The 21446-nt window shown below is 47.2% G+C and overlaps 1 protein-coding gene across 1 annotated transcript; it reads right to left on the minus strand.

Moving 5' to 3' along the window:
* Nucleotides 16997-21029, minus strand: LOC8067102 (E3 ubiquitin-protein ligase Hakai). Its single transcript, XM_002466970.2, has 3 exons — nucleotides 20616-21029; nucleotides 18745-18803; nucleotides 16997-18257 (listed from the first exon to the last, which is right to left on the minus strand). Exons 1-3 carry the CDS (start codon nucleotides 20931-20933, stop codon nucleotides 17192-17194), a joined length of 1443 nt encoding a protein of 480 aa, XP_002467015.1. The 5' UTR covers nucleotides 20934-21029; the 3' UTR covers nucleotides 16997-17191.

The raw sequence follows: 21446 nt of genomic DNA on the forward strand, positions 1-21446 counted from the left end.
TCAGAGGGAAGCATATTAGACAAAGTCTTTTCTATCTTATTCGCATACGTAGGTTCTTTCTCGCAGAATTGCAACTTTGAGCTAATTCTATGAACAACATGATTATACTCACTCACAGTTTTGAAATCCTGTAAGCGAAGTTGCATCCACTCATAGTTGGCCGCGGGCAAGACAAGTGCCTTTTGCTGTTCATAGCGTTGCTTAAGTGAAGTCCATAGATTGTGTGGATTTTCTTCCAACAAATATTCAGCCTTAAGATCAGGGTGAATGTGGCTCCTAATATGGTATAGGGTTGTATAAACGTGTTGATGTTCAAGCGGTGCAACCCCATCTTCGGGTGGTAACACTGCTCGATAAAGTCCACAGGACGAAAGACTAACTTTTATGTCTATAGCCCATATGGGATAATTGTGGCCGTCTAGAGCTAGTAGTTCAAACTCTTCGACAGTCATTGATCCTACATGATATAAAAACCATCGAAACATTTTAAGTTATTAAAATGTTGAGGTGTGTTGTAATTATGGGATGCAAATAAAAACAAGATAAATCTTGTATCGGTAATGGTGTAAAATTCTTATATGCATAATAAAATAATGGAGGTAGTCACAAAAAAGGTGTAGACCTCTAATTAGGCACAGTATGTGTAAATAGTAGATGCCAATTAATTATGCTAAGTTGTATAACGCGTCTGAAGGTAGTCATCAAGAATTGATGTAGACCTTAATTTAATTTGCAAACGAATTGGGTACGCACGTTGAGGATAGTCACTAAGTAGTATACTTAGTGTAGATCCCACAGTAGCAACAATGGTGCTACCTTGTGTATGGCCAATAGGGATGCAAATTAATGGTAGTCATCTTTGTGAAAAGATGTAGACCAAATGTTCTAAGTGGTAATGTTGGGTACGCACGTTGAGGATAGCCACTAAGTATTGCTTAGTGTAGACCCCACAGTAGCAACTATGGTGCTACCTTGTGGAGTGGCCAACAAAACGACTCTAGAACATGCGTGTTATATAATTCTTAAGAAAATTACACATAAATTGTCGCATCCATTATTTAAGCGCGTAGTGCTTTAAAGTTAAAAGCGTAAAAGAGCTTAAATAAAAATGATCGATTGCGAAATAAATAAATAATTGCAAGATCATGGTTGTGATAAAGGAATATTGCTTATTGGATTTGTCATACATACAGGGACAAATACATTTGAACAATATCACAAATGGATATTTTACAATGATATAAAATATCACAAGTACAATTATAAATGTCAACGAATAAGCATAATTAGTACTTATATTTTACAGCACATAATTTATAGGAGACTAACAGAGTCTTATACGAATTAATGCTGAAAATATAAATTGACAAGAACATAAAATAGCTTGTTTTGCCAAACTGCAATTCGTTGATATCCTGGATTGGGCCCATGCAGTTCCGTGCAGGCAGGCACAAAGGAAATGGAGGGGATGGTCAGGCTCAGGCTGTAAGCCGGCCCAATTGCAGCCGCAGGCCTTTAAAAGGGGCTCAGCCGGTGGTTAGGGTAACCACTCGCCGCTGTTGCCAACTGAAAAACACCGCCGCCGCATATCACCACATCTCCGTAGTCCTTTGCGCTGCCGCAGCTGCTGTTCTTTAGTTCGAGGAAGACTCCCCCTCATCAGGGGAGTAGAAGCCGCTGCCGTTCACCAACTCGTTGAGGGTCGCTGTAGACGGGAGGCCGAGCGCCGCCGGGTTCCACATTCCTCTGCGGATCCCAGGACGCCGGTCCACTGCATCCATGCTGCGATCCAGAAGGCGCTGAATCGACGGAGATGTTGTGGCTGAGCCTTCAGTCGGAGTTGGGGGTGCCACCAGGAGGGCCTGCGCAGCCATGCGTGCTGCAGCCTCCGCACGTGTCGCTGGTGGAGGAACCGGTGCTGCTACAGGAGGAGGTGCGGAGGGGCCGGCGAAGTCCATGACGTAGTATGGTGGGACGGGTGCCTCCTGGGTTGATGAGGTAGCCGATGTCGGGGCCGGCCACCACTTCCTCTTCTTCGACCTTCATAGCGTCGAGTGCAGGGGCAGCCTGCGTGGCGAGGTACCACGGATGGAGCGGGGTCGCCACTGGAGTCGTCGGAGTGACCGGTGTGGGCGACGGCAGCGAGTAGTTGTACTCCAGTGTGTGCGGCATCAAGGTGAACTCCTTGCAGAAGTCGCACCAGTAGCGTGGTGGCGCTGGTGCCGGCGACATTGGCACCATGGGGACGTACGAGGGCGCGGCGACGAGCTCAGCAACAACTTCCTCGACGAGCGGCACCGGGGCCTCAACGAGTGGTGGCACCGGATCTTCAACCGCTGGTGACGCCGCGTTGCTTGGGCCAGCGCCATCCACGACGAAGCGAGGGGACGGTGGCTGGCTTTGCAGACGAAGTTCTTGCGGAGAAGCCTGACGGACACGGCGAATTGGGCTCCAGCGACGGCGAGAAACAGCATGCACGGATGCCACGAGCAGCGGAGTCGAAGAGGCGGCCGAAGAAACCATGGCCTCCATTGCCAGCGTTGCGGCGAACACGAGGCCCAAGGCGCTCCAAGACGCTGCGGCGCTGTGCATGGTGGCCGTAGTGACGGATCGGGCCACGACGTACTCCACTGACGCGACGGAGGGCGAAGAACAGACCACGAACGATGTGAGACGGTAAGTTAATCTTGGCCATGCTTACCAATGGGGTTTCAGAGACATGCAAGTGCCTCTGTTGGGCGTCGTCCACTCTCTGTTTCTCGAGTTCTCGTAGAGCAAAAGTGTCTGATAACGTGTTAAGAGTGATTGTAAATGAACTGTGTAATCATTCATTGATGTGTTGTAAAGATCTATATACAAGTGAGGGGGTGTCTCCAAAAGACATGACAGTTCATGAAAGGACAGGCCCTTTCATGACATGATTAACTGCTAATGCTAACTGCTCTATCTAATGGATGAGATCATCTCTGGAATGGTGTCCGTTCGAAGCGACGGTTGGCATATGCCCCTTCGGTGGGCAAGTGGCCGTTCGGTGAAAGACACCGGTTCACAACACTTTTAGCGGCAAGCTGCATATTAAAATTTGGTTTCCCCGTGCAGAGGCGCCATAAACCTTCAAATTGACTTATTAAGATACCTGTACAGTGATCGTAGTTTATATGCTGAAAGCATAATTACTTACTCTACTCTTATGTGGAAAAATGTACACGTGTTACGTGAAGCTCGTGTAGATCGTAGACGTAATGTATACGCGGTAACGAGCACGCAGCAGAGACAAATGTTTAGGCTGTGCTTGTTTGTTTTAGTTATTGAAAAGTGCTTTGAAAGAGCATCTAGGCCCTTAGTGATTTCGGTGATTAATAACATTGTTGATTACTGTGACTAACGTATGTTTTGCAGAGGCAAATTCATAGATAAGGTCATGGTATATAGGTACTCGATGGACAGGGACGTACATGCCTACTTAATAGTGGAAATCGTTTCGGTTTTCAAAGGATGGATGGACATCGTCAAGACTAGACTAGGTCTAAGTGCCATATGGTGAAGAAGGGCACTTAGAGTAGTTTAGGACTTTGTTTTCCTTTGACCGTACTATTAAGAGGGGCTTTGATCTAGTAGCTTGACTTAGGCAAGGCTTTAGGTTTAGGTGTGGTGCACACTAGATAAACCTAGCACTAGGCAGCTCAGAGATAGTCCTTAGATCGAGAGGAACAAACTTCGTGTTGGAGCGATCGCGTTTCGACGAAGTTTGGGTGCCCAAAGGGGCACCGGACGCTGCACCGGACGCTCTGTGAGAGCGTCCGGTGAGGTCCTTAGCCGTTAGAACAGTGCCGTGCTTAGGGTTAGGCACCGGACGCTAGCACCGGACGCACCGGGTAGCGTCCGGTCCCTTACCCAGGGAGCTTGCAACGTTCCCCTGAGCACCGGACGCTAGCACCGGACGCACCGGGTAGCGTCCGGTCCCATGCGCAGGGAGCATGTAAAGTTTCCCCGAGCACCGGACGGTGCACCGGACGCTGAGAGTTAGCGTCCGGTGACCTGTCAGAGACTTGTGCAGGTAGCCGTTATGTCACACCGGACGCTCGGTGCAGTGCGTCCGGTGCAACATAACGTGCGTCCGGTGACCCCGTTTTCAGTGGAAAACGGTTGGCCGACCTTTGGACTTCGTGGATAGTATTTATACTCCTCCACCTCGTCCATGAGACCTCTCTTGCCCATTTGAACATCAGAGAACCTTGTTGTGGAGCAAGAGAGTTGCAAGAGCTTAGAGAGGATTGAGTTTTGAGTGATTTCTTGAGAGAATCCTCCTCTAGTGAGTTCCAAGAGTCAAGTGTGCATCCACCACTCTCTAGTGCCTTGTTTGGGTCAAGTGAGAGTTCTTTGCTTGTTACTCTTGGTGATCGCCATCACCTAGACGGTTCGGTGGTGATTGGAGGCACGAAGATCACCCGGAGTTCTTGTGGGTGGCTCGTGTCAAGCTTGTGAGCGGTTTTGGGCGATTCACCGCGACGGAGTGTCGAAGAATCAGCCCGTAGAGAGCACTTGGTCCTTGCGCGGACCAAGGGGGAGCAAGACCCTTGCGCGGGTGCTCCAACGAGGACTAGTGGAGAGTGGCGACTCTCCGATACCTCGGCAAAACATCGCCGAGCACTTTCTTCCACTACTCCTTTACTTTCTAGCATTTACTTTGTGCTTTTACATTCTTAGAATTGCCATGCTAGAATAGGACTGGAACTAGGTTGCAAAACTTTTATCCGGTAGCTCTCTAAGTCACATTAGGCACAAGGGGTTGAATTGGAGCTTATAGGTTGCTTAAATTTTTAGAGAAGCCCAATTCAACCCCCCCCCCCTCTTGGGCATCTTGATCCTTTCAATTGGTATCAGAGCTTAGTGCTCATTATTTAGGCTTCACCGCCTAGAGAAAGATGTCTAACGGGGATGGACCGCCACCCATGTTCGATGGGGATGACTTCCCGTATTGGAAAATACGGATGGAGTCATACCTTGAGGCATGCGATGTAAAATGCCTAAAAGCCGCGACCGAAGGGTTTGCCCCTCCGGAAAGAGCCACCGCTCTTACTCCACAAGAGCAAGAAAACGAGAAGTGGAATGCAAAGGCCAAAAACCACATCTTTAGAGGTCTTTGCAAAGAGGTGTTCAACCGTGTTCGGAGTCACAAAACCGCCAATGAACTTTGGAAGGAACTTTGTGCGCTCCATGAGGGAACTAAGAGTGAACGTGAGGAACGCTATCACCTAGTGATGAACAAGCTTAATACATTTGAAATGCTTCCTAAAGAAAATGCTAATGAAATGTATTCTCGCTTAAATGTCATTGTAGAGGAGCTAAATGGACTTGGGCTTACACAAATGAGTACGGCGGATGTAGCAAGGAAGATACTATGTGTGCTTCCCATTGAGAAATATGGGCACATAGTAACCGTGCTTCATCAAGGCGATCTTTCCACCGCTACACCAACCACCATATTGGGGAAGATCAATGCTCATGAGATGTACATGCACATGAACCCTCAAGATGGCTCCTCATCGGCCAAGAAAGAAAAGAAGGACTTGGCTCTCAAAGCTTCTCACAAGGGCAAAGCCAAGAAGATTGAAGTTGAGTCATCAACTTCAAGTGATGATGATGCATCTATTGCTCTCTTGGTGAGAAGAACCACAAAGATGTTGAAGAAGCTCAACAAGAATGGAGTCAACTTTGACTCCAAGAAGAAGAAGTTCTTCACGAGTAGCAAGAGGAAGCCCATCTCCGAGATGGATTGCTACAATTGTGGTGAGCTTGGTCATCTTGCTCATCAATGTCCAAAGCCCAAGAAGGACAAGTACAAGAAGAAGAACAAAGAGCAAGATGACTCAAGTGATGATGAGAAGAATGACAAGAAGCAATACAAGAAGAAAGGTGGCAAGAAAAAGGAGCACTACAAGAAGAAAAATGGCAAGGCTTACATTGTTGGTGATTGGCTCACCGACATTGAGAGCTCAAGTGGTGACTCCTCCGGCAATGAAAGTGATGATGAGAAAGTTGCCGCCATTGCCATTGATGCTCCATCACCATCATCTTCACCACCATCTACATCCTCTACACACCTATGCCTTATGGCTAAGGGTGACCGGAAGGTACAAAGTGAAGATGAGAGTAGTGAGAGTGATAGTGAATATGAATCACCTTCTTATGATGAACTTGTAAAATTGCTAAACAAGTACACTAAAGTCATAAGAAAGACTAGAAGTGAAAATGAAAAGCTTGAACTTGAAAAGGACACACTTCTAGCAAGGCGTAAGTCTAGTGATGAGCTTAGAGACCAAAATGAGATCATGACCACTAAACTCAAGGAGCTCAAACTCTCTCTAAAAGAGCTCAAAGAAAAACATGATAAACTTGAGAGTGTTCATGATGAGCTTATCACTAGATATAGAGCTATGAAAGAAGAACTAACAACACTAAAAGCAAACTATGACAACCTTGAGATTGCTTATGAACTTGCAATTGATGAAACACATGTTGCTACTAACAATATTGCTAAGCTTGATGTAGCCACATCTTGTGATGACTTACTTGTGGAGAGTACAAGCAAATGTGTTGATTGCAAGGGCAAGAAAGTGGTAGTGGCCGAGAGTTATGAGGACACTATCAAGCTCAAGGATGAAATTGTCATGCTCAAGAAAGAGTTGCAAGAACAAGCCAAGCACAAGACCAATGTGATTGAGTCACTTGATCAAGACAAGAAGCTTGCATATGAGAACAAGTTGCTCAAGGAAGAAAATCAATATCTCAAGCTTGGTTTGATGTATGACAAGCAAGAAGAAGATGAGACATTCATCTTGGATGAGTTAGCTAGCAACAATGACCCAATCATCAAGAAGCTAACTCAAGAGAACAACAAGCTCAAGAAAGAAAAGGAACACCTAACCATGGGGTTAGCAAAGTTCACAAAAGGGAAGGACCTTCAAAGTGAGCTTTTCATGAACACCGTCATGAAGATGGACAAGAGTGGGATTGGCTATAAGGCTCATCAAACAAAGCTCATCAAGTCTCTAGTCACTCATGATCAAGCAAGCAAGCCAAAGCCAAAAAGATGTTTTGAGTGTGGTCAAGAAGGACACTTTGCTCATGAGTGTAAGGCACCACTACCACCACCCTTGCCCAAGCATGCAAGACCATTTGCCTTCAATGCTCACTACATTGTAAGGAAAGACAAGAGTGGCAAGGTCAAGGTTAGCTTCATGGGGCCGCCAAACAAGCAAAGGCCAAAGAAGATTTGGGTGCCAAAGCAACTAGTAGAGAAGGTCAAGGGCCCTAAGCAAATGTGGGTCCCTAAATCTCAAGCTTGATCTCTTGTGTGTAGGTGAACTACAAGACCGGTGGATCACATTGGGTAATTGATAGTGGTTGCACTCAACACATGACCGGAGATCCCCGGATGTTCACCTCTCTTGATGAAGATGTTGACAACCAAGAGAAGATCACATTTGGTGACAATTCAAAAGGGAAAGTCAAGGGACTAGGAAAGGTTGCTATTTCAAATGACAACTCCATCACCAATGTGCTCTATGTGCAATCCTTGAGTTTCAACTTGCTCTCGGTTGGACAACTTTGTGATCTTGGATTTGAATGCCTATTCAAGAAGAACGAAGTAATTGTGACCAAGGAAGATGAAAATGAAGTGATTTTCAAAGGCTTCCGGCACAACAACTTATATGTAGTTGATTTCTCATCAAATGAAGTTGATGTCAAGACTTGCTTATTCACCAAGACTTCACTTGGGTGGTTGTGGCATAGAAGGTTAGCACATGTTGGAATGGGCACACTCAAGAAGTTGATGAAGAAAGAATTGATTAGAGGTTTGAAGGATGTGACATTTGAAAAGGACAAACTTTGTAGTGCATGTCAAGCGGGCAAACAAGTTGCAAACACTCATCCAACCAAAGCCTATCTTTCTACTTCAAGAGTGCTTGAGCTACTTCACATGGATTTGTTTGGGCCAACCACATATGCTAGTCTTGGAGGCAACAAATATTGCTTGGTCATAGTTGATGATTTCTCCCGGTACACTTGGACATTCTTTTTGCAAGACAAAGCCGAAGTTGCATCAATATTCAAGAAATTTGCAAAGAATGCTCAAAATCAATTTGATGTGAAGATCAAGAAAATTAGAAGTGACAATGGGAAAGAGTTTGACAACACCAACATTGAAGAGTATTGTGATGAAGTGGGAATCAAGCATGAGTTCTCCTCAACATACACACCACAACAAAATGGGGTTGTCGAAAGAAAGAACCGGACATTGATCACCTTGGCAAGAACAATGCTAGATGAGTATAACACTTCGGAGAAAATGTGGGCCGAGGCAATCAACACGGCATGCTATGCTTCAAACCGGCTCTTTCCTCACAAGTTCCTAGAGAAGACACCATATGAGTTGCTCAATGGGAAGAAGCCCGATGTCTCATTCTTTAGAGTGTTTGGATGCAAATGCTACATCTACAAGAAGCGCCAACACTTGGGAAAGTTCCAAAGAAGATGTGACATTGGCTACTTGGTTGGCTATTCATCAAAGTCCAAGGCATATAGGGTCTTTAACCATGCTACAAACATGGTTGAAGAAACATTTGATGTTGAATTTGATGAAACTAATGGCTCCCAAGGAGCAAGTGATAATCTTGATGATGTAGGTGGTGAACCATTGAGGGATGCCATGAAGAACATGCCCGTGGGAGACATCAAGCCTAAAGAAGATGATGATGATGTGCAAGTCATTGAGCCACCATCCACCTCACAAGGTCCACAAGATGAAGACAAGGATGAGAGAGATGCTCATGAAGACACCCAAGTCACTCATGAGCAAGCGGTGGCACAAGCACAAGATGTTGATGCTCCCCAACCAACCCCTCAAGTGGCACCAAGAAGAACATCACATCTCCTCCAAGATCACTCTCAAGATCTCATCATCGGGAGTCCATCACGTGGTGTAACTACTCGTTCTAGACATGCTTTATTTATTGAACATCACGCTTTTGTGTCTCTTGAAGATGAACCAAAGACTATAGAGGAAGCTCTTCATGATGCGGATTGGATCATGGCCATGCAAGAGGAGTTGAACAACTTCTCTCGCAACCAAGTATGGACACTTGAAGAGCGACCCAAAGATGCAAGAGTGATTGGAACAAAGTGGGTCTTCCGGAACAAGAAGGATGATCAAGGCAAAGTGGTGCGCAACAAGGCAAGACTTGTGGCAAAAGGCTTTTCACAAGTGGAAGGTCTTGACTTCGGTGAAACCTTTGCACCGGTGGCAAGACTTGAAGCAATCCGTATCCTACTTGCATATGCATCTAGTCATAACATCAAGTTATTTCAAATGGATGTGAAAAGTGCCTTTTTAAATGGTTATATAAATGAGCTTGTCTATGTTGAGCAACCCCCCGGTTTTGAAGACCCTAGGTACCCCAAGCATGTGTACCGGTTGTCCAAGGCACTCTATGGTCTCAAGCAAGCTCCTAGAGCTTGGTATGAGAGGCTTAGGGACTTTCTCATTGAGAAGGGCTTCAAGATTGGGAAAGTTGACACAACACTCTTCACCAAGAAAATGAATGGGGAAATCTTCATTTGCCAAGTTTATGTTGATGATATTATTTTTGGCTCTACCAATGAAGATTTTTGCAAGGAATTTGGTGATTTGATGTCCAAGGAGTTTGAGATGTCCATGATTGGCGAGCTATCCTTCTTCCTAGGATTTCAAGTCAAGCAAATGAAGGAAGGAGTCTTTATCTCACAAGAGAAGTACACTCAAGATCTTCTCAAGAGATTCAAGATGATGGATTGCAAGCCAATCAAGACTCCCATGGCATCAAATGGGCATCTCGACTTGGATGAGGGAGGTAACCCTATTGACAAGACTCTCTATCGCTCCATGATAGGAAGTCTACTCTACCTCACCGCATCTAGGCCTGATATAATGTTTAGTGTGTGTATGTGTGCAAGATATCAAGCATTGCCTATGGAATCTCACTTGATTGCGGTCAAGAGAATTCTTAGGTATCTAAAATACACACCTTGCCTAGGCTTGTGGTATCCCAAAGGTGCAAGATTCCAACTTGTGGGCTATTCCGATTCGGATTATGCCGGGTGCCGGATTGATAGAAAAAGCACATCCGGAGGGTGCCATTTCCTAGGTAGATCACTTGTCTCTTGGATGTCAAAGAAACAAAATAGTGTTGCTTTGTCAACGGCCGAGGCGGAATACATAGCCGCCGGTGCTTGTTGTGCACAAATACTCTACATGAAACAAACTTTGCTAGACTATGGAGTAGTACTAGACAAAGTACCTTTGTTGTGTGACAACGAAAGTGCCGTAAAACTTGCAAACAACCCGGTTCAACACACCCGCACAAAACATATTGACATCCGCCACCACTTCCTTAGGGATCACGTTGCTAAAGGTGACATATCCCTTGAGAATGTGGGAACGGAAAATCAATTGGCGGATATCTTCACAAAACCCCTAGATGAAGCTAGGTTTTGTATGTTGAGAAATGAACTTAATGTGCTTGACCTATCCAACTTCACTAAAAGATAAAAGTTGTGTGTTGAATCTTGTAAATAACTTTTGCTTTGCATATCATGCATACTAAAACTAAAAATATAACTTGCATGTAGGGCTTGTCTAACATGGTTAAGATAACCCCCTTGAGTGTGTGAAAAAGCTTAACCTTGGATCAAACTTGACAAGCATTAGTTTACTTTCAAGTATTGCATTACAACTCATTTCATATGCATACTTGTTGGTTGATCTTTTCTTTTTGGTTATTCGTTGAGCATCCGCTGTGTTCGTCCATAGATAGGGGGAGCATTCCAAGCTCATCATGATTTAAACCCCTAGCTTTATGGCCATATGATGCTCCTTGGTGATTTTCTCGAATTATTTTCATAAAAACTACTAAGCCTATGGCTATATATTTGTGAAAACTTGAGGGTTTGAGAGAAGTCACTCATACCAGTTCCATTGTGTGTTTATTTGTGTGTTTTCGGAGATGGAACTTGGTTGGGTCAAAGTCGGACGTGGTGCCTAGTTGAAAAAGTACTCAGAGGAGCACCGGACGATGCACCGGACGCTACCTCTGAGCGTCCGGTGCGTTGTGTGTGTGCCAGATTGCACGCACCGGACGCAGGAACAGTATCCCTGTTGCGTCCGGTGCGGTGCGTCCGGTGCTCACCAGGCGTATCCCGAAGCACCGGACGCTAAAGCCAGCGTCCGGTGCCCATCGTCCGGTGAAATGTCAAAATGCAAATCTCTCTGCGCATGAGTCCGGTGGTCACCGGACGTGTCTGGTGCCACTTTAAGTGCGTCCGGTGACCCCACGGCAGGCGCATAAAGCCCGCGCCCAGGGGCATCTCGCGGCCGTTTTTTTTCTCTCCGATTCTCTGCCCGCGCCCGCGCCCTGCCCTAGCGCAGCCGCCGCCGTCGGATCTCAGCCATACGCCGCGCCCTTGGATTTCTCCCGCGCCAGATTTGCTCCAGATCCTTCCCTCTCCCATCTTTTCGAAAGGGTTTCCAAGTCTCGCCAAGTCTTTAGGGTTTGGGTAAGGATCTTGATTCATGCCCTCAAGGTGCTCGTGCTTATGACCAAAAGGATTGATCTTGATTGCCTTACCCTTGCAGCGTCTTGAGGAGTGGTTTGGAGATCTCCGGAGGTTTTTGATCGTGTTATCTCCTCCGGAACGTGTCTCGTCTGTGGATCGTAAGCCGTTTTCGCTCATATCTTATCTATTCTTGTGATCCATAGGCTTATCTCATCTCTAGTCGATACGATTGCTTATATATATCCTATCTTGTCGATTCCCTGCAGCGCGTTAATCTCCATTGTCAGTCAGTTGATTGTCGGACACTTGTTTTGCAATGGCTCGTACGAAGAATGTCAGTGGTCCGACAGCTGGCTCAGGAGGTTCCCCAGGAGGTGATGGTGGAGGTGATCCTCCCCGTCGCTTCTCAGCGGCAGAGAAAGGCAAAGGAAAGAAGCTGGCCACCAAGAAGCGGAAGGCCAGTGACAGAGATGCAGAGGTCGCAGAGGCAGTTGCAGCAGCGGCTGAGGCAGCCGAGAGGGGTGGTCGCTCTGGTGCTTTGAGGATTGGGGATGATCTTACGCCGCGTCAGAGGCGTGCAGTGCTTGAGGCAGAGGCTTTCCATGGATCCCCTCCAGGCACCGTGACGATTGGAGGACAGAGGGTTAGGCTTGTGGTCAGGGATCCAGCTCAGGAGGATCCAGACACTGAGACAGAGACCCAGGCAGAGGGTCCAGCACAGGAGCAGGAGCAGGAGCAGCCACTCAGGAGGTCGACTCGTGCTCGTACCCAGGCCGTTCCTCGGACCGGTACGCCGTGTCAGTCCACTTCCACAGCTCGTGCCACACCAGCGAGAGGTACACCAGCTTCACGCCCGAGGCCAGTCAGGATACACAGGGATATTTCTCTTGTGTCAGCCAGAGAGATCCAGCAGCTGAGGTTCGTTCCGTTTCCCACCTGGTTTCCAGCTGCTAGGGATCCTAGAGCCGATGCCAGGTTCTACACAGTCATTCAGGAGGACATCTACGAGGCACTGATTCGCTCTCAGGCTCAGTTCAGGGAGCACAGAGTAATCGACCTGGAGATACTGGGAAACGTGGTTGGAGCTGATATTCGTCAGTACTTTGCCTACCTCCACGGACTTCCAGAGCTACTAGCACTCCCCGGCACTTACTGTGAGCAGTGGGTCAGAGAGTTCTACGCGTCAGTGTGGGTTTCTCCAGATCACACCTATATCCACTACGCACTGGCGGGGACAGACTACAGAGTGACAGCTCAGAGGGCCAGAGAGGTGCTTGGACTTCGAGCCTCTCCCACCAGGATTCACCAGCTGTGCTACGGGAACGTGGATCCCCCTCGTCGTCCTCACGGTGGTGAGATACCACCGGTTGACTTCGTGGCTCCATGCTTCCGTGCACCCTTTGGGGAGGGCTCCAGCAGGACAGTGGCAGACTTGACTCGCCCAGCCAGGATCCTCGACTTTGTGTTGAGGAAGACTCTTCTCCCCAGGACAGGCTACAGAGACGGATTCACTCGTATGCAGCAGTGGCCCGTCGCTCACCTTATCTCCCAGACACAGTTTGATTTGTGGGATCTGATCGTCTCCGAGATTGAGGACACCATTTCAGAGAGCTTCAGGGGACGGCGTCAGTTGCCGTATGCACATTGGATCACTCTACTTATACTACGTGCTAGGCCACTGCCCCTGCCAGCTCACTTGCAGAGGGAGTTGACAGAGTCGGACACCGTCTTCCCCCACTACGACCCCCGGCAGATGTTGAGAGCGCACCATGACCTTCGAGGTGCACCTCCTCCTCGTGCTCCACGTGGACCGGTGCCCCCACCTTCTCCTAGGGGCACCCGCAGTACAGCAGCAGTTGCTGAGACAGAGGAGCAGCAGGATATAGCTATTGGGGCGTTCGCCGATGCAGAGGCAGAGGGCGAGTTTGACTTCGCCTCAGACAGCTCAGACGACGACTATCAGCCGCCAGTGACTGATCTTCCTCCCAGAGCTCACGACCACGAGGCAGGCGGCTCTTCGAGTACTTCAGACCCCGCCCTGCTTGCTATCTTAGAGGGGATGAGGGCAGATCAGCGCCGTGCAGCTGAGGAGCAGGCGAGGCGAGACAGGGATCAGGCTGCCATCAATGCAGCCATGCAGGCCAGGCAGGATGAGCTCCAGCGTCAGCTTCTCACTTTTCAGGAGTAGCAGCTTGCTTTCCAGGCCCAACAGACAGCGATGATGGCCGCTCTCATGGCCGCCTCAGGGATTCAGCTACCGCAGATCCAGCTCCCAGGCACGTCGACTGTCAGGCCACCTACTCCAGTGCCTCAGACTCAGAGCCCGTCACAGCAGCCGCTCCAGCTACCAGCTCAGAGTCAGCCGTTTTCGACGCCACAGCACCAGGTCTCTCAGGGTGCTATCTCTTCAGGCTTTGAGCAGGTACCACAGTTTACCCCTCTCCGCTCAGGCTTCACCCCTCAGTCAGCTTCAGCGTCACAGCTTGTGTGGGACTCGCAGACAGATCCACACCTCAGCTTCACCTACAGTGCTCTGACTGGTGACCCTACGCCTCCTCCTCTGCAGGCTCCTGCAGTCTTTACGGCGCCAGTTACCACTACAGAGCTTCTGTCGTCGTCAGTAGCGTCGTCCGAGCAGCTTGCACCGTCTTCTACCGTTCCAGAGACGACAGCTACAGCGACCGAGTCCGTGCCAGCTTCGTCAGCCGGACTTGAGCAGCCAGCACAGCCTGTGATAGCGCCAGAGCTGACCCGGACCGCTTCTCCAGCACCTGCAGCTTCAGAGGGTCACTCCACCTCCTCCGCCTCGACGGCCGACACTTCAGATGATGCAGCTCGCTTCGTGGCCGCGCCGAGGGACTCTACTGCTTCGCTTCCTCCACCGTCTTCTTAGGTTTTTGGCGCTTGATGCCAAAGGGGGAGAGAGTGTGTATGAGAGAGTTAGGGAGAGTTAGGGGGAGCTATGAGTTAGGGGGAGCTAGAGAGGGAGTTTTAGCTAGAGAGGGAGTTTGGAGTTTATTCTTTTGAGATACTTTCTTTGTGTGACTATCTTCATGCATCATGTTTACTTTTATGCATTACACTTGTGTGAGATACTTTGGTTATGAGACATGATTTGTGCTTTTTGTGATATCTTAACGTCATGTGTTTTGGCTCATATGACCTTTGCTTCCGCGTTTCTACTCCGATGTTTTTATGAGCCTTATGTTTATATCCTGTCATATACCACTCACATATTTGGATGCAGGGTATTAGACTTGGTTGATATAAGCATTACTAATCCCTTCGGTCTTATTGTAATATGCTTATTGAAACCAAGTCACTTTAAAAACCTCAACTCTTTTCATACTCGAGGTTGTCATCAATCACCAAAAAGGGGGAGATTGAAAGAGCATCTAGGCCCTTAGTGATTTCGGTGATTAATGACATTGTTGATTACTGTGACTAACGTATGTTTTGCAGAGGCAAATTCATAGGTAAGGTCATGGTATATAGGTACTCGATGGACAGGGACGTACATGCCTACTTAATAGTGGAAATCGTTTCGGTTTTCAAAGGATGGATGGACATCGTCAAGACTAGACTAGGTCTAAGTGCCATATGGTGAAGAAGGACACTTAGAGTAGTTTAGGACTTTGTTTTCCTTTGACCGTACTATTAAGAGGGGCTTTGATCTAGTAGCTTGACTTAGGCAAGGCTTTAGGTTTAGGTGTGGTGCACACTTGGTAAACCTAGCACTAGGCAGCTCCGAGATAGTCCTTAGATCGAGAGGAACAAACTTCGTGTTGGAGCAATCGCGTTTCGACGAAGTTTGGGTGCCCAAAGGGGCACCGGACGCTGCACCGGACGCTCTGTGAGAGCGTCCGGTGAGGTCCTTAGCCGTTAGAACAGTGCCGTGCTTAGGGTTAGGCACCGGACTCTAGCACCGGACGCACCGGGTAGCGTCCGGTCCCTTACCCAGGGAGCTTGCAACGTTCCCCTGAGCACCGGACGCTAGCACCGGACGCACCGGGTAGCGTCCGGTCCCATGCGCAGGGAGCATGTAAAGTTTCCCCGAGCACCGGACGGTGCACCGGACGCTGAGAGTTAGCGTCCGGTGACCTGTCAGAGACTTGTGCAGGTAGCCGTTATGTCACACCGGACGCTCGGTGCAGTGCGTCCGGTGCAACATAACGTGCGTCCGGTGACCCCGTTTTCAGTGGAAAACGGTTGGCCGACCTTTGGACTTCGTGGATAGTATTTATACTCCTCCACCTCGTCCATGAGACCTCTCTTGCCCATTTGAACATCAGAGAACCTTGTTGTGGAGCAAGAGAGTTGCAAGAGCTTAGAGAGGATTGAGTTTTGAGTGATTTCTTGAGAGAATCCTCCTCTAGTGAGTTCCAAGAGTCAAGTGTGCATCCACCACTCTCTAGTGCCTTGTTTGGGTCAAGTGAGAGTTCTTTGCTTGTTACTCTTGGTGATCGCCATCACCTAGACGGTTCGGTGGTGATTGGAGGCACGAAGATCACCCGGAGTTCTTGTGGGTGGCTCGTGTCAAGCTTGTGAGCGGTTTTGGGCGATTCACCGCGATGGAGTGTCGAAGAATCAGCCCGTAGAGAGCACTTGGTCCTTGCGCGAACCAAGGGGGAGCAAGACCCTTGCGCGGGTGCTCCAACGAGGACTAGTGGAGAGTGGCGACTCTCCGATACCTCGGCAAAACATCGCCGAGCACTTTCTTCCACTACTCCTTTACTTTCTAGCATTTACTTTGTGCTTTTACATTCTTAGAATTGCCATGCTAGAATAGGACTGGAACTAGGTTGCAAAACTTTTATCCGGTAGCTCTCTAAGTCACACTAGGCACAAGGGGTTGAATTGGAACTTATAGGTTGCTTAAATTTTTAGAGAAGCCCAATTCAACCCCCCCTCTTGGGCATCTTGATCCTTTCATGCTTCCGTTTTTTTTTAAAAAAAAAAGAAAGAAAGTAGAACGTCAACTAAATAGTTAGAACCAGCAGCAGAATGTCAACCAATGGTTTGAATTAGAAGCACACCAAGAATTATTTCATCTCTCTGAAAACATAGAAAACAGGGGGAAAAATCTCACGCTCTAAAGAGTCTATGCCAAACTATAAGCATCTAACTACACATTACAAGAGAAATTAATCGTGAAAATCTATTTGATATGATTTCTCAACTGCTGGTCAAATACAACTTATTATTTCTAGACGGAATATTTATACATGGAACAAATTTGCTCCAGGTCAACGTGATTTGGCATGTGTGCTGACATGCGTGACGCAGCAATATACGGAGTACGCTGACATGCGTCACGCGACAATATATTAACACCAGCCACATGTTTCAAACTTCTCACTGCATCGGTTTTTTTTTTCACCGACACAATCAACATCTCGAACCAAAATTTCGGAATTTGGGAACATTTCATTCCACAGGACAGTTATGCATAATACAGGCTCCTATGCAACCAGGGAATAAAACTGAGCCATCTAGTTCTCACAGGTTACATGCCAAGAACCATAAAGTTACAATTTGCCCAATGAATCGACATGCAATTTTGAGAGGAACCATCAATTCGTGCAAAAAAATAATATCAACTCCTGTTAAACGTTTGCTGTGAACCTGATGGAGGTTGTGTTGGCGGAGGTGGGGGAAGTGACATCTGCATTTGCATTTGGATTGGCATCTGTGCTAGAATACCCCTTCCATCACCTCTATCAGGCATGCCTGTATTCATGGAGCCATCAGGCATGCCCCCAAAACCAGCTTGCATGAAGGCAAGGCCACCACCACCCTGAGGATCACCCGCACCATCAGCCATTCCCTGACCAAGGGCCATCGACTGAAATGGCATCAGCCCCATAGCCCACGGGCGCTGAAGCCCCTCAGGGAAGCTCATAGGACCAGCTGGAGGCTGGACACTTGGCATGGAACCTTGGTCCGATCCAGTATCTGGTAGCTGCATCTGGAAAGGGGCAGAAAAGTACTGAGGGTTTCCATCTTGCTGGAGAGGGTAATTGAAAGGTGCATTGGGGATCAAAGGCTGATTCATATTCATAGGCATCATAAAGTTTCCCTGGTGAGGAGGAATTGGTGGAAACATATAAGGTGCATTAGCCATCAATTGCTGCTTGTCCTGAGTACTGTGGTCAGATTCTTGGCGAAGTGGAGTCGCCGCACCTGGGCTCTCCTGCCGGGAGTGAGAAGCCCAGTTGTAGGGCCGGTCGAATCCTTGAGGTGGATTGTTCTCGGCCTGAGCATCCCCCGGTGGGTATGAGTGGCGACCATGGAATGAAGGTGGTTTTGAAAGGGTTGGGGGCCTCAGTGGTGTTTGCTCCCTGGACTGGTGGTAGCGGGAGCGTTCTTCACGATCTTGTGAAACACCTGATCTTGGAGGAGCACGTGCAGTAGACATTTCAGGCATTTGAGATTGTCTTTGAGTATCCCCTGCAGAAGCACGGGAGATGTTAGGAGCATCTGACTCATTGCGTTCTTCTTCCTTCTCTTGATTAGTTTGGAGGAGGTTGGCATGGACATCGGGTACATGAAACTCAAAATCTGCTTTCTTAAGGAACGACTTGAGACACATTGGTGCAGCACAGATGAAAATCCCTTCCATCATTTTCACACTCTGTATCTTCTGAATGCGCTCATCACAACTGCAGAGGTAAACAGAAGTTTAAATTGACAGACTTAGACCAGGCAGAAATGCGGAACTCTAAAAGAGAAACAAATCAGATGTCTACATTAAATAAGGATTGAAATTACAACATTTCCAGAGACACTCCCCTTAGATTGCCTGCTCAACATTTAATTATGTATCCAAGGGTACATTGGTATCATGAGAGTCTCAGTACAGGATATGTCAATTTTTAACTAATATTCAGATTATGAATCCGAATGAACAGAATATCTCATATGTGTACACAACAAACTTAGGATAGAAAATGATTTGAACAGTACCACACTATCGCAAACATATGCCCATTGATTGAAATAAAATATCATAAGAAAAGCAAGAACAATCAGTCAAGGCTCAGATTTCGTGTAACAGACCAATTTACTCAAGCAGTGCTGATAAACCATGACCTAAGGTTACAACAAGATAATAGTAGGTTAGAGAAACTTGGGAGTTAGAATGCTTACAGATAGCAGCTAGAATCACTTCTTGCACAGGTTAAACAGAAAGCATGTTCACAAGGGATCTGAAACCAAGAAAAAAACTCATCACATTACTATAGGCTCCAACTGTTTATATTATCAGAAAAGAAACTATAGAGTGAATGGCCACATGTAGCACTTATTCAGGGAACAGGTAAAACCACAGGAACATAAAATACAGAATATACTGAAACAGCACATTAAAAATACAGAGTATGTATATAGCACAAACATGCGAGAACACCCTCATATCCTGTATTGGATACGTATCTGATACGGACACATGCAGGATGCAGCCACGATATAGGATACTTGGGCTTATACATATCAGACATCTATTCCTCTGTTGGATAAGGCCCAGCCCAGTTAACAGATCGGTATTTGAAGGCAATCGATATTCGCTCAGGTCATTCCCTGACCTGGACCCACAGGAACACACATGGGCGCACAGCTGCACCACCTCCCTGTCACTCAATTCCAGCAGTGGTGACCCCTGGTGGCCAGCAACAGTGAGGTGAGTTCCTTTCCTCCGCTAACTATGCCCACAGCGACAGCCACGGTGAGCCGGTGACGCACACTACCCACAAGCTTGCCCAGGGACAACCACGCAACGTGTGCCCCCATGGTGGGCTGGTGGCACATCAGATCAGCAGCAACTCAGCAGTCAGTTTCTTACTCTCCTCCCTTGACCTTCCCTGAATCCAGTAGTTGCTACTTGCTAGTGAGTTAATAGAATCAATTAGTGCTACTGATAGCTGATCTAGTGTTCTTCTAGCTTGATTTTTCCCAGACTCTGATTAGATGGCAGCAATAATTGGGGGCTGAAGCGTGTGAGGATGAAGCAGCAGCCTGAGTTGCAGGCTGCACTTCCTAGTTGTCTAGTATCAACTATCATGTAAGGAACTGGATCGATTTCCTCCGAGCCTCAAAGGTGTACTTGAATCCTCCCTCAAGTTTTCACATGAAGCACTTGGGACTCTTTATCTTACAATATAAGACTTATACATTCTTATCTGGCTTTTGCAAGTCATTTGGAGAACTGGGTCATGGAGTTTTGGTGATGCTCGATTTGCTATTAGCCTTTAAAATTTTAATGTATCCTATAGTTTATTTAAAAGTTTATATACATGAAAACCTATCCTCATATCGACTTTTTTGGGGAACATGGCATATCCATGTATCCTGTATCTGTGCTACACAGTTTATGCATGATAAGGCCGTTTAACTTGCTTATGAAGTACTTCAACCAAACAAAAAAAGGGCAAATAAACTATACATGACTAGTTCAAACTTAAAAGCCATAGTAGCAACTGAAACCAGAAGCTTATTTCATAATGCAATTGAGGTGAAACTATAAGTAGTTTATTTATCAATTCCTTAGGTTAGTACAACCAGCAAGCAAATCCTGTGTGATCCGTTAAAACAAACATATGTACTAGAATTATTAAGAGAACAGCAATACTGCCTTCATTCAATCGCTAGACAGTAGATCTTAGCTTCCCTTGACTGCTTGCCATAAACAAAACGAGATACATTGGCTCTCCTTACAATGGAATCACTAGAACACTGAGGCAACAGCCATTCCCACAGAGCTACTACAAATTATATGTATTGGTATTTTTGTCCAACTCTCAGAAATACAACACTCTAAACAGGGAGCATAAAACAAAGATGATGCACATCCGCTGCTCCATTTTCACTTATGACATCAAAAAAGGAAGAATAGAGTTGGTGGCGGTAAATGGCTAAACAACACACGCGGTTGATTCTCTAATTTCCTTGGCAGCAACAAGGGCTGAACAAGTTCACGGTTTGATAGCCGCATTAAAAAAAAATAGGGTTTAGCAAGTCCGTACGAGGCGGCCGTAGATGGCGATGGGGAACTCGCAGCGGGAGCAGATGTGGACGCGCTCCCCGAGCGGGCGACGGGAGCGACGGCCGATGGCGCGCGTGGCGGCGGCGGCGGAGGTCGTGACGGCACCGAGGCTCTTCGCGACGGGGAGGTCCGCGATCACCAGGTGGTCGGGGCATGCCACGGTGACCGATTCCGGGATGCCGCCACCCAGCGCCGCAGCCGCCCCCACCGCGGCGGCGGCACCGAAGGCGGCTGCCGAGCCGGTGGCGGCTGCGCCGGAGTCCGACGAGCCAATCTTGCTCAGGCGGATCTGCAGCATCGTTAGGGTTTCTAGTTTTTCCCCCCTCCTTTCTCGGGCTGGGTTTGGTTTATTTGCTCCTTTCTCGGGCTGGGTTTCGGCCTGCTTCGGCCAGTGCTCGCCTGCTCGGGGTAATAATACATATACTACTTCTCACTTTTCACTTTCCTATCAGTCTCAATAATAATAATAATAAGACTTTCATTTCCATAAGTCAATAATTTAAAATTTAATTAAATAAAAATACTAACCTTTATGAAATCAAATTATTATTATATTGGTTATGGAATAAAATTTTAAATAAACTCAACCTAAAACTATATATTCTTTTTAGAATGAAGGAAGTATTTTACTTTGGGAGAAGTTCTTACTATCCTCTCTCGAGAAGGGCTCAAGTTGGCTTCAGTGTTACCATTGTATATGCATTGTAGCAAGAGTTGGTGAAGCCTTCGCACATAGTTTTATCAGGTTCTCCACTCAGCTTGTGAAGGAATTATCACTACAATACCTTAACATTGTAGCTCCGTTACTTGC

This window comes from Sorghum bicolor, chromosome 1, assembly GCF_000003195.3.
Source record: "Sorghum bicolor cultivar BTx623 chromosome 1, Sorghum_bicolor_NCBIv3, whole genome shotgun sequence".
Taxonomy (NCBI): domain Eukaryota; kingdom Viridiplantae; phylum Streptophyta; class Magnoliopsida; order Poales; family Poaceae; genus Sorghum; species Sorghum bicolor.